At 43.5% G+C, this 14,471-nt stretch overlaps 1 protein-coding gene across 1 annotated transcript in view; it reads left to right on the top strand.

The window, feature by feature from the left end:
* The first annotated feature begins 10,214 nt into the window (after positions 1-10,214).
* The window catches only part of Schip1 (Schwannomin interacting protein 1), a 138,980-nt gene continuing 134,723 nt past the window's right edge, over positions 10,215-14,471 (top strand). The window contains exon 1 of the mRNA XM_075680795.1: positions 10,215-10,677. Coding sequence (XP_075536910.1) covers positions 10,533-10,677 — 145 coding nt within the window. The 5' untranslated portion in view covers positions 10,215-10,532. The remainder of the gene's footprint in view (positions 10,678-14,471) is intronic.

Raw genomic sequence — 14,471 nt, 5'->3', positions numbered from 1 at the left:
TTAATATGGCAAAAGTGTGTGTGTGGGGGGGGGGGCGTTCTTTTTTTTTTTTTTTATTGAAGTGAATGTTAGGAGAGGTTGGCGCCTTTATGTGGTGGCACCGGCTACTCCTTGTCACTTGGCTGACGAAACAAATTTGCGCAAAAAGGGAGAATAGCGACACTAAATATAACACTTAGTAGAACACCGGATCAATGAAAAATATACAGTCCAACAGTACATGAGTCGCAAAGTTCTGTGCATGAGTTCAGTCCACGTACGCATATATGAAGTCCGATGTTTCGAACAGCCAAAACACACAACAACACTTGTAATGCACTCCAAGTACAGGACAGAATTATATGTATTGCGTAATAGTTGCGATCCCCACATAAACCAACTACGCACCACGAACAACGTTTATGTAACTCATTTAGCGTATTCGGATCATCTAAGACTTAATATTTCCCCAAAATGTTGGTCTCCTCTAAAAACTTGTTCAGAGCAAGAAGCGCTCTTTTTTGAAGGCCCGCAGTTGGCCATGGGCCGAGTATCTTTTTTAGAGTAAATGGTCTTCTGTCTAATATAAACAAATTAGCTTGCAGTACCGTTCTTTGTGTATCGTATTTCGAGCACTCGAGAAGAAGATGATGCACATCTTCGTCTGGATGGCCACAAGAACACTGCGGACTAGAGACACGTTTTATTCTGTACAAGAAGTGTCTCGTAAATGCAGTACCAAGACGCAGCCGGTGTACCAAAGTTTCAAATTTTCTGTTGTCTCTTAGAGTTTCCGGCATTGATAAGTTTATACATGGGTCTATTGAGTATAACTCCGAGTTCTTAGTTTGATGGTCAAACCAGGTAGTTTTGCTGAGACGACAAGAAATCTGTCTCAGGATCAGACGGACTTCACTACGCAATAGGGGAAGATTGGTTGTCTCTGCGTTATTGTGCGCTCGATTCGCAGCTGCGTCCGCTGCAGTATTACCAGGAATATTGCAGTGCCCAGGAATCCACTGAAATGCAATTACGTGATTCATTGCGCTTGCTTTTGTAAGTTCTTTGAGCGTCTCATACAATATCGAAGTGTTCAAAGAATTTTTCTTATTGCTCTGTAGTAATGTGAGAGCGGCTTGCGAGTCGCTAAAGATAACCCATTTTTGCGAATGTTTTTCTAAAGTTATGAAACGCAAAGCACACAGGATTGCAAATAGTTCTGCCATGGTGGAAGATGTCTCTCGGGATAATTTAAATGTTTGCTCTAGCGCTAAATGTGGAATGACGAATGCGGAAGTCGAGGAATTTTTACGACACGAACCATCTGTATAGACGTGGATGTACTGGGGATATAATGAGTAAATTTGGTAGAGTGCCAGTTGCTGTGCGGCTACTATGAACATGTCTCTCTTAGATATAATCCCGTCAACCGATAACTCTATTTTAGGGTATGTTAACATCCAGGGAGGGTAACTAACATCCACTTTGCATAATTCAAATCTTGGTAATAATGCTTTATGTTCTCGAACAACATCGTGAATTTTGCTTTTGTTTCTTTCGGTGAGCGCGAGATTTAATGGATGCTTCTCGTGTTGGGTTAAGATGCGATAAATATGTCGGCATGTTTCAACCGTTCGTATGACTGGAAATGGGGGGTGACGAGCTTCAGCAATTACTAAAGAACTCGAGGTAGCCTGCGGAACCCCAAGACACACTCGCAGCCCCCTTGCTAGTAAACGTTGAAGACGTTCCTCAGAAGTTTGCGATAAACCATGGAGAATAGGTGCCGAGTAAGCAATTTTTTGTTTTATGAGTGCGTTATGAATTTGTAGTAGCGAAGAGACTGATCCCCCCCACGTTGTGCCTGCGAGTCGCCGAAGTACGTTTATTACTGCATTGGTCTGTTTTTCAATTGCGCGGATGTGTGAAGCCCATGTAAGTTGGCGGTCGAGAATAACTCCAAGAAATTTATGCTCTTTCACAAACATCAAAGCTTGCCCGTTAAGCCTAAGTTGGAATTTAATCAACTGTCGTCTAGTGAAAGGAAGTACGGCTGTCTTTGCATATGAAAGACTCATGCCTCTTTCTTTTAAAAAGGTGTCGATACTATCAAGGCCCTCTTGCAGCGTTGTTTGAATGTCTTGTATAATAGAACCAGAGGCCCATATGCAGATGTCATCTGCGTACAGAGAATACCGTAGACCAGACGGGAGCTTTTGTGGCAAGGCTGCCATGACACAATTGAATAAAAACGGACTGAGAACACTGCCCTGCGGAACGCCCTGCGTGATGCTGTGATAATTACTTTCTCCTTCTATTGTTTCCATAAATATTTTTCTATCTTTCAAGAAGTTTGACACCCATCGCAGCGTTCGACCGTGTAGGCCAAGCTCTAACATACCAGCAAGGACGTGTATGTGACTTACAGTGTCGAATGCTCTTTGAATATCTAAGAATACTGCTACTGTCACATTTCCGCAGCTTCGTTCATGTTCGACGTATGTGGCAATATCTAATACTGCATCCATTGTACAACGATTTTGTCGAAAACCGGTCATGTGGTCGGAAAACACATGTGTGTGTTCACACCACCATTGCAGTCGACTGTCTATCATCTTCTCCATTAGTTTGGAAAAACAGCTTGTGAGACTGACGGGTCGGTAGGAGTCAAGACAAAGTGGAGTCTTTCCTGGTTTTAGCACTGGAATTACCCGAGCTAATTTCCATGAATCCGGTAGAGTCTCTCTTATCCAGATATCATTAAATATCTCCAAAAGAGTCATTCTTCCTACTGGACCTAGGTTCTTTAACATCACATACGTAACACCATCTGGGCCTGCGGTTGTCTTTGTACGGCATGACGAAAGAGCACTTTTCAATTCATTTAAACTAAACTCACAATCAAGTTGTGGATGTTGTGACATAAAGCACGCACGAAGCTTCTGTTCTGCTAGTGTTGTCGAACTTGCAAATTGTAGGCAAGTAAACGGAAGTCCTGGTCTGGATATAAGTTGACAAAATTCGTCAGCAACAGATGTTTCCGGAGTGCTTCGAGCTACGGCAAGGGCTCGAAAGGGATGGCTCTGGGTAACTGGACCACTAAAAGATCGGACAACGGACCATATTCTGGGAACTGGAGTAAACGGAGACAACGACGCGCAGTATTCTCGCCATTTTCTTGTACCTAATTTTTGTAAGTGTCTGCGCGAAGTTGACTGAACCTTCTGTGCCATTTTGTAGTCGTCTAGCTTTCCACTGCGGCGGTAAGCCCGTTCTGCGCGCCTTCTAATTGCTCTTAGGCATTCATATTCGCCGTCGACTGCAGCGTATTCATTTGGAACAATGACTTGCTTTGTGCAGTTCTTGTAGGACTCACACAATGTATTTGCAAAGCTTTGATAGTTCGGATTTTCACCCAATGAATTACTTAAAAGGTGCCGAAAACTTTGCCAATTAGTATACTTTGAGTAGCGGCGGGTCCCTTCACTCCGTATGAGGCGATGTTTGACCAGGATCGGAAAATGATCACTACCGTGCGTTTCTATGTCCGTTGACCATTCAACACCATCAAGAAGGTCTTGGGAGCAGAGCGTAACATCTATACAGCTTGAGTAACGAAACCCCCGCAAGAACGTTGGAGAGCTGTCATTTAACACAATCAGATTACTTTTTTCTGCGGCAGACTCTATAATGCTTCCACGGGAATCATTATATTCACTGCCCCAGATGACGTTATGTGCGTTGAAGTCCCCACAAACCAGCACATGTGAGTTTGCGATACCAAACACATTCACCAAGCTGTCTACTGATATTTTGGTAGAACATTGTAGATAAATACTGATCACTGTGACGCTTGTATTTCTAAAGGATATCTTGCATGCTACGAACTCCGGTATGTTTGAATCGCTCGACTGTATTAAATAGGACGGCAGGTCTTTTCTCACGCATAACATCGCTCTACTACTTCCAGCAATGCGCGATGATTTATATAAAACATAGTTCGAAAGACGAAAGTCATCTCGTACGCGTGCTTCCTGTATGCATAAAACAGGAAAGTTATGTTGAGCTATTAGTTTGCGAAAATCAGCTGACTTATTTCGAAGGCTGTTAGCATTCCACTGAAATATGAAAACATTGTTGTAACGATTATTCATTGTAAGCCTGCAGTGCAGCTGTTGGTGGTTGTGGAAGCACCAACGATTCCATAGAAAGCAAGGCTACATTCCGCAAGGCTACAGAATGCCCCAGAATGAGCCTTGCCATACAAGACATGTGTTGATAGGTGTTCAAATTAGGTGTATCCAGCAGCGCAGCCTCCTGATGGACTCTTCTATTATGCCTGTTTGACAAAAATCTCTGCACTACACGTCGGTAATCCAAAGTGTTAGTTCTTGCGGAGCCTGACACTGCCTGCATAATGACACTCCTACGAAATCTAGCAGCAGTGACATGAGCTCTCAAAGGGCAATACGGGATAATCGCGTTGCTTATCGATGCCTTGGCTAGAGAATCTGCAATCTCGTTTTAAATAGTCCTTTGTGGCCAGGAACCCAAATTTGACACACACTTCTCAAATATCCAAATACCTATAAATGAAAAGTGCTCATTAACGAAAGTCACGAGAAGCAGTAAGGGATGAACACAATAATTTTGAATTGCTGAATATCACGGCTGATGTAAGTGATGGACTTAAGTTGCGGAGAGCCTGCCTCACTGCTATGAATTCCGCCAGAAAGATTGGTGCAAGATCTAGCAGCCGAAGAGAAGACGTCCAATTAGCAATTCGAGAAAATACACCTACACCTGACTTTTCTTCACATTGCGAAGCCTGTGTCGCAATTGCGATGTTTGTTTGAAGGCCTTACACGTGACCTTGTAGTAGACCGTTCAGAATACGATGGGGAAGTAATTTTGTATTATTAGAAAAAATATGCCATCGAAATGAATATCAGTGGTAACATATCTGTTGGGAATCGAAACTATATCGCATATGCACACGTCCAAAGGGTCAAGTAATTGTTAGACGAATGTAATTTGCCGAGTATGTGATCGTGGTCAGTTGACATCAAAACACAACGCTGGCTGGGAAATAAATATTCTTTAATAACTTCGACGCAGCGATTAATGAATTCTCAAAAACGTCTGCACTGTGAAAAGACGGAACCTGCAAGACAGAGGAGGAACTCGGGATTCTAGATAACTAACATAATTTGCAACAATTTTAGGAAGCGCCAGACACAAGCGTACTTGTTCTCTTTCTGTAGAGGATCAGAGGGTGGGAGTTGTAGGCTGGAGCTCCAGAGGAGAGCACGCAACCCAATTCTAATACAGGACGAGCATACATGCGTACGACATATCATTAGGAGCGTATCCCTACTCAATCATATTCGACGATTTCTCAGCCTACGCAAAATGCCAATTGGACGTGTACATTTACCTGTCACATGATCTATGTGTGGGCGCCAGTAGAGAGAGCCGTCATGAATAACTTCAAGGTATATAATAGACTCTACCTGTGCTATGCTTTGAAGGTGGTAAGAGAATCAGATGCTCCATGCAGCGGAAAAACGAGAATAGAACATTTCTTTGCATTCAATATAAACTGATTAACATCGAACCACCCCTCCGAGGCACAAAGGTAAGCAAGTAGTCAGTTACACAAACACACACACACACACACACACACACACACACACACACACACACACACACACACACACACACACACACACACACACACACACACACAAACATATATATGTATATATATATATATATATATATATATATATATATATATATCCCAAGCATGGAACCAGAGCAACGGCGGTCGTCACCACCATCGATAAACTATCGATGGTGGTGACGACATATATATATATTCATTGGATGTCCTTTGCAGATCAGAAAAACGCAACATCGTCTGCATAAACATAAGTAGCCGCTTCATGATGTGGAACTGTGCTCATAAGACTATTATATATCTAGAATAATCTGGAATACACACACACACACACACACACACACACACACACACACACACACACACACACACACACACACACACACACACACACACACACACACACACACACACACACACACACACACACACACACACACACAACACACACACACACACACACACACACACACACACACACACACACACACACACACACACACACACACACACACACACACACACACACACACACACACACACACACACATATATATATATATATATATATATGCACATGATGCAGTACATTGCTAACTAGTAACCACATTGTATTTCGTAACCAGCATGGTTTTCAGCGATGCCGGTCATGTAAATCCCAGCGTCTTGAACTATCTACAAGACATTCACCTCGATGTTCACGAACTTACATAAAGTGATGCCATATTTATATTTATAGATTTTGCTAAAGCCTTTGGCCGTGTGGCGCATAGCCGCCTAGTAATAAAATGAAGCTGATTAACGCTGACGAAAAGGTAATAAACTGGGTTAAGGAATATTCAAGTAACAGACGACAAGGCGTTGCAATTAATAATGTCTGTTCGTCATTTCAAGCTGTAAACCGGTGTGCCTCAAGGTTTTCCTTTGGGACCCACTCTATTCTTGATTTATATAAGTTATATTCTCCAGGGTATAGACTCAGTAATCCGCTTTTACAGGGTGTTTCAGTGAAAACTTTCAAAAATCTTTAATTTGTTAACAAGACGTCGTTTCATGCACTGAAACGCACAAGTAACTGGAACGTCGACGCATTTCGGGAATTTATGTCTTGAAACTGGTGTCATCCCGAGAATTTGTTCCAAGTGGATCCGCCTTGCGAAGTCCACTGCCAGAATTTGTAAATTGCAATATGAGTTATAAGATAATTAGCCAGAAAGTAATGAGTGAATCCTTGTTAATTAGTCAATTTTGCAGTTCAATTTTTTCTGCAAGCACTGCCCGCCCCTTCGAGTAGATCGGTTCATAAACTATAATGGATCTATACGCCACAGGCAACCTTGAAAGTGTTCGCTGAAACACCCTGTATGCTGACGACTGCGTTTTGTATAGGCGGGTAAAATGTAAAGCTGACTATGTTAAATTACAAAATCATTTGAACAGCATTGAAAGATGGGGCTCAGGCTGGCAAATGATCGTTAATACATCAAAAACAAAACTTAGGCGATTCACTACTTGCAGTGAAATTACGAAGCACACTTACTTTCTTAATGACGAAGCTCTAAAAACTGCGGAATCATTTAAATATCTTGGTGTTCATCTTTCTCCGACTTTGGCTTGGCATAATAATGTGGGTTCTATTGTTTCTGCTGCATGTAAATCGTTTAGCTTCTTTTTCTGTACGCTTGACCAGGCTAATAGTGATACGAAGCTTCTTGCATATACTACCACACATCGCTCAAAACTTGAGTACGCCTCATTTATATGGAACCCGTGCCAGACGCCTATTAACAAATTAGAATATTTGCATAACAAGGAAGCTCGATTTATTACGGCTAACTATTCTCGACATTCAAGCATCACCAAAATAAAATATGACCTAGGACTCATTCCATCGCGGACTAGAAGAAAAATATGATGGTTTACTTTCTTCAATTAGCTTTTTTGCCCACCCAAATATCTTCTCTATGGCTCAGAATGGTTTGGGAGCGAGCTAGTTGGTACGGATCATTCATATTTAAAACAGCGCCAAAAACATGGACAAGGGAGGCAAAGAGATTGAAAGAAGAAGGGGAGGGGAAGGCGAGTCATCGTCGGTGAACTCCTGCTGCGCATGCGTCAATAACATTAAACAATATAAAAGTAACCATAACATGGTGGACACGGCCAAACTGCTTCACTTCTAAGGAACTTAAGTTCTTTATCACAATGTGCTATGGAAGGGGAACTAACACAGGTGGCTCCTAACTGACACTTTGAAAATGCCTCAAATATTTCTCTGGCCATCTGATTGCTGTACCTTTTCAACACACGTGTGTCTTCAAGGAGTGGAGAGCAGCCACACTTCGCACAATGAACAGCCAGATTACTGCCAGTCTTAATCTTGACACAGCGCTCATCCTGTGTCAAGATCCCTTGTCCATGTTTTTGGCGCTGTTTTAATAATGAACTTCTCTATGGCACACGTCTCACCTGCCGAAACTAAATTCCCACGAACTGATTCCGAATTTAAGGTCGAAAAACCATTTGCACGTTCTAAATTATTGCAGTTTTCATGCTTGCACTTAGTCATTTCGCAATGGAATCATCTTCCAAGTAATATAGCCGAAATAACTGGCCATATTACATTCAAAAACACATCTAATGAAATTTTCGCAATTTAGACACACGAAACGTTGATATTTCTTCCTAAATTTCTTCTTATATTTTAAAAATACAAAAAATATATTTTCTAACTTTGCTATAACCTTTATTGTAGTTATTCTTAAGATACCAGAGTATATAAGATTATTGTTTGTATAATGTAAGAATTATTGTTGTCGAACGAGAAGGAATATATAGGTTGTAAATCGTATGTAACATGTACGACTTCATATAGGATGTTCGACTTGCATGTATTTTCTCGCAACTTTTTGTATATCAACTGTTAACCCCCCCCCCCCCCCCCCGCCTATGTAATGGCCAAACTGGGCCTTTAGGGTAAATAAGTTTTAAAAAAGGCACTGGGGAAAGAACCGAGCCTTGCGGTGCTAGGGCCCTATAACGTAAAACTATTCTAATCTGCTTTTATTTCAATCTCCTGACGTCAAATTTACGTAACCACCGACGCAATCATGGACTCTCTACTAAGGATGATTTGTGAGCACATCTATTGGTTAAATGGACTCGGATCGTGCGTGATCGGTAATTGGTGTGTGGTGTTGCGTGACACACAGACTCCGAGAGCGGTGACGTCTGTGTATGTATTTTGGAAGCCACAAAAGGAAGTGCCAATAGAGACGAGTACGACGCTGTGGGCATCGTGAATGAGGATTTGTTCGCGAGAAGACGGTGGTGTCTGCTTCGAGTGTCTGCTTGTGTCGTGGTCACCGATGAGCTCAAAGTCGATGTAACCGGCGAAATCTGGCGAATCTTTATTTTCATGAGAGTAACATTCTTATGATACTTCACACACTTTCATAAGTTTATATGCATGTCTGTCTTTTGGACAGTGTCTGCAACCATTTTCCTACCAGCTTGGGTGAATGGGTAGTCTGTGGTCTGATGAGTAGAGCATTGGGCTGCTGTGCTGAGGGAACAGGGTTCGAAATGCACACACACGTCATATGTGTACGCCCATCAACCAAGTTCGAAATGCTGCATACACGCGTCATACGTGACACGTCTCCACGGCGGCAGTATGGTGCGTCATTACACTGCTTCTATGCCAGTAGCATAAAGGTCGACATTCATCGTTAGATGGATTCCCCCGGAGTATTTATTTCTTTTTTTGTATATATTTGTGCGGCCGTATAAATATTTTACGCTCTCTTGGGTGTGTCACCGGTGGTACATCGCGTCCGTTCGTTTTGGGCATGGTTACTGACATCGTTTTATCATGCGCATTCTTCCGCCACCCGCTTCTCGTATTTTTCTCCCCTCTTTACGCACTGGTTCCTCATGTTTTCTCCAACTTGATAATTCGTTAATCTTTATACACACGAATCATTTATCGTGCGTGCGGTCTCACGCTTGCCGTGAGGGATTCATTATTTGATTATTTGATTATCTTCCACTTGATTATTTTCGGGAACAGCAGATCACAACATGTCAAGAAAGTTGAACGCGCACGAGCGAAACACATTCGTTTCACGTTCGTTAAAAGGCCGGCATAGTGTATCCAGACACTGTACCAAGGTAACCGAGTGCCACAATTTGGCAAAGTGTTGCCGCCAAACAAAGGGTATATTTCTTTTTTCTTGTTTTTTTTTTCTCATTCCGTATTTTATTGTTCTGACATTTTGAACTGTTATAGTGTGCTTACAAAACACGCGCCGCTCGGCGCTTTCCAAAAAAAAAAAAAGAAATAGAATGAAAAAGGGCGTTCCGTTCGACCGCCGGTCCCTGGGTCTGACTCACTCTGCTTCGCTCGCGTTTATTACGGGCACGATCGAAAGAAGCGGCGTAGCGGTATACGTACGGGGCCGCGCATGAGACAACGTTTCGGTGCCAGGTCTGGCGCAGTCCGGCCCAGTCTGGCAACCGGCCATTTCGTCGCTCGGCGTTCTGTGGCGCTGCCCGTGGATACACTTCAAAAAACGCACCGCAGCGCACGCGATGGGGACTTCTGTAGCGCAACGGCAAGCGGTGCCGCCCTAGCTTTTCCAGTACTTCTTGAGTCGGGTGACGTCAGAGCATCGAGTTAGGTGAGGGCACCGCCTAGTTTGAAGTAGCAGTGTCACGGGCCAGGGCTCTGCGGAAATGCGTCGATCTCGTAGCAAAGTTCAGGACGGCCGCTTCCGCATTGTCGTTTGTTCGTTTGGATTCTACGTCGCGTGAGAGAGGCGTCCGCCTGAGCGGCTCGCGGCTCGGAATTGATTTCGATGACGACGAAATGCGCCGCGGCTGGCAACAGCGGTACTGGCCATCGGACACGCGGCCGCCTTTGTGGACGAAGCAGCGGATAACTGCGTCTCCTCGTTGCTTCTTCGAGGGCGGCGATTTCGAAACGCTGGATTACACCCGTACTCGTCAGCAAGGTGAGAGGAGACCGCTCTTTCATCTCCCCTATTGTTGTCTGTTCGTTCGCTACGCGCTGTTTTTCGGGTCCTCAGAGTTCTCCCCCCCCCCCCATCCCTACACCCCTCTCCCAACCCCGCATGGTCTATACTTACAAGGTGTAGCCCTTTTGGTCAGACGATGATTAAATGGGCCAGCAGGGAGGCTGTCAGCTGGTTCCATTGTGTCGGACGATTAAATTGAAACGCGCGGGCGTTAGTAGAGTCCCGGAGAAAGGTCGTTTATCATAAATATATTGTAAGTTACCGTCCCGGCCATAGTTACGAAACTTGGTTAACAAGACAGCGACGAGGATTTCTCCACCCTATTTTCGGTGTATTGTAGTTGGCGTGCGGCGTTTACGTCATCGTAGAGGGTTTGGTGAAGTTTGTCTTTTATGAAGTTCGCTCTCCTATTCCGGACTAATAACAAAGGTGTTAGAACACGTTTTACTGAAATAATGGTAATGCAAGTACCAGGACGAAAACTATGATTTCTAAAATACTACAACACAGTTTTGAAGCTGTAAGCGGGGAATATTATTCTCCAAAATTCGTCGCGATAGTGCCAAATTCTGACGATCTCGAGTTTGACCATGCAGTGCTCACGCATAAGTGCTGGAGGGCTTCGATGAAGTCGGCTTTTTTTATTCATGAAGCGGTTGAGTTACTTTATACTGGGTGTTTCAGTGAACACTTTAATTTTTTTTTTTTAGATTGCTTGTGGCAGACAGTGCTATTCTAGTCTATGAACTGGTCTACTTAAAGAGGGGGGCATTAATTTGACAAATATTGAAATGCATAATCAACTAATTAACATAAACTCACGAATTAGGTTTTTACCTAATTACCTTATGGCACATATTGCAATCTACAAATTCTAACCAGGGAATTCGCAAGGTGAATTAACTTGGAACGAATTGTCAGGATGGCACCAGTTTCGATCTATTAATTTCCGAACTTTGCAGAGAAATGCATTGGCGTTCCAGTTATTTTTGTGCTTGAGTGCATAAAAACATTTTGTTATGAAAGTAAGTGAAACGACAGTACATTTTTACCACAAGTTTGACGGCGCATATTTCGTAAATCGTGTCAACCACACAATTCTTTTCAAGCGGATGTGCCTTGCAGTCTCACCCTCTAGAATTTGTAAATGACAGTATGTGCCATAACGTAATTAGTTATAAATTTAATTAGTGAATTATTGTTAATTTGTCGATTACACATTTCAGTTTCTTGTGCAAGTGATGTCTGCCTTTTCGAGTAGAGCAACTCATTAACTAGAATTGTTCTATCTGCCACGGGCAATTTTCAAAGATTTTTGAAAGACTTTGCTGAAACACCCTCTATCTGTCTGACGGCATTCCTGTTAGAAAGTGCATGCTGCAGTTTTTGTGCCCAGGTATCTTGCTGCTGCATCGATTAGCCCACGGCTTTTCGGCACGGGGTCTGTGACCGGCGTGCGATCCGTGAAAACACTTGCACGAGACCCGCAAAGGCCGCCTAAGCGTTCGCCCTAAGATGTCTCAAGCTCATACAACTAATAAAACTCACGTCATCCAACTTTTTGACATATCCCTGCACAACCCACCGGAAAACAGTGCAGTACGCGTGTATTGCACCATTCCTGGCCCGAAGGAGAGATAGGGGCATTCGTGGAGGAAAGAGTAATAATAATATTTGGGGTTTTACGTGCCAAAACCACTTTCTGATTATTAGGCACGCCGTAGTGGAGGACTCCGGAAATTTTGACCACCTGGGGTTCTTTAACGTGCACCTAAATCTAAGCACACGGGTGTTTTCGCATTTCGCCCCCATCGAAATGCGGCCGCCGTGGCCGGGATTTGATCCCGCGACCTCGTGCTCAGCAGCCCAACACCATAGCCACTGAGCAACCACGGCGGGTGGAGGAAAGAGTAGAGAGGCTGCCCTGAAGCAGGTGCCTCGACTGCGAAAGACGCGCAACTCGATAGCAGGCAACGTCTGGTGGAGGAGTAGAGAGAAAAACAACTTGAATTACCAGCAGGCATGAGCGGAAAAAACCTTCTTATTGACATCTTGAGCAGCGCGTTTCCGCCAAACTGTTAAGCCATTTGTTTATAGTAATATTAAGATAACTAATTTTCACCCGAATGTTTTCTGGCCCTTTGCTCGTTTTGCCTCCGGCCTACGTTCTCTCCATTTCCGCTCTCTTCGACTTCCTATATTTCTTGTCGCACAAGTATAATCTCTGATGAAACTGAAATTGCAGTAAAACCAACCATTGGCCTTCGGACGTAAGGCATGCCAGCTCAATAACGTCATCTTTTGCCACGTAATAGCGATGCTTGACTAGCCCAACACAATCGCGTCTTCAGCGATCAATAACACTGTGGCGCTGGTACGACAGTAGCCGCCGCGTCGGATCAGCAGGCGAGCGTATTATGTTTCAGCTAGTTTCGCGAGCTTCGTCTAGACACCGCCATCGTGTTCGTCAACGGTGGTGCCAAAGATGGTGAAATGGTTGCGAGATGGGGGAATTAGGAGCTCGTAACTTATCTGCATGTTCCTGGTTCAGGCATACCTTGTGCTACGTAGATATCAGGGGCACAATTCACAAAGCCTTTGGTTCAAAAGTGTTGTTCTCCATTGGACGACCCTCTAAGCTAATAATGTCCAACATCCCGAGTGTCCCGCGTCTGCTTTAAGAACAGTTGTAGCTTAAGTATGTTTTGTGAATGCGGTCTCAGATCGATTGTTTCGAGTTTCATAAATTTTCCACTTCCCGTGACCACTGCAGTGCAGCGTCGCCAAACACCAATGCAATGCGGCGAAGCACGCCGCGTTGTCGCGCGGAGCGTGGATATGCAATGTGGCTGCATTATACAGGAAGCAAGAAACTCTCAGGCTCCAAATCCTAGCTCTTGCATATCGTGATGTGAGAAAGGCAGCGCTAATAAATTTCAGTCTTCAAACACCGGTTTACGTGAACACCGGGATAAGCTAACCTTTGGAGAAGATCGTGATTTAACACGTATTTTAAGCCGAGTTTCATGCAATAATTGTTCATCGCAGTGTATGTGCGTGTTTTGTGACTGTATGTTCTCTCTACGTGTTTATGTGATCACTGTGTATATCATAATTATCACCGAGTATCTGGACTAGCACGTCAGGCGGTCAGCCATCCCCCGTCAGGCGGTGTGCCATCCCCGGAATATAAATAAAGTTTGTTTTTCTTTCGTCGCAGTTTTAATTCTTGATCGAGGGAAGCCGCGAAACGCCAAGGCTCATGCTTTTCGCATAAGATAACATGATGTATGGCCATATCATGACACTGTAACCAGATTTAACTGAAAACAAGTGACCCTGTTTTGATGCGGACTTCAAATATTGAGCATTGAGGGGCCAACGAGTGCGTGGTGTTGATATCGGTGATCTTGAGATGTAATGTTGTAATAAGCACCCTCTGTTAGTCGAGAAGCTGTCCTGTATAATTCTTGAAGATGAGCAAGCGCATTTTCCAATTGTCTAAGTTAAATAAACATGTACTATTGGGCCCAGATTTTATCTTTGTTCCTGTATTTTGAATTCCACGAGTCGCCAATGCTTCTTGTAGATTCGAACTAAGAGAACAAGAACATGTATTTATTCCAATTACACGAGGCATCTTGTAACTTGTAGTACACTGGCGCTAACAATTACCTTTCCTGCCATATTCCTTGTTTTCGGTCATTTTTTTTCGTTTTCGCAAAAGCTACGTCTATTACTAAGCGTTGGAATGCGCTGATTTTGTCTTC

The sequence above is a fragment of the Dermacentor variabilis genome, chromosome 2 (genome assembly GCF_050947875.1).
Source record: "Dermacentor variabilis isolate Ectoservices chromosome 2, ASM5094787v1, whole genome shotgun sequence".
Lineage (NCBI taxonomy): Eukaryota > Metazoa > Arthropoda > Arachnida > Ixodida > Ixodidae > Dermacentor > Dermacentor variabilis.
Note: the sequence above shows the minus strand (reverse complement) of the source record. Positions and strands in the feature narration are given on the sequence as shown.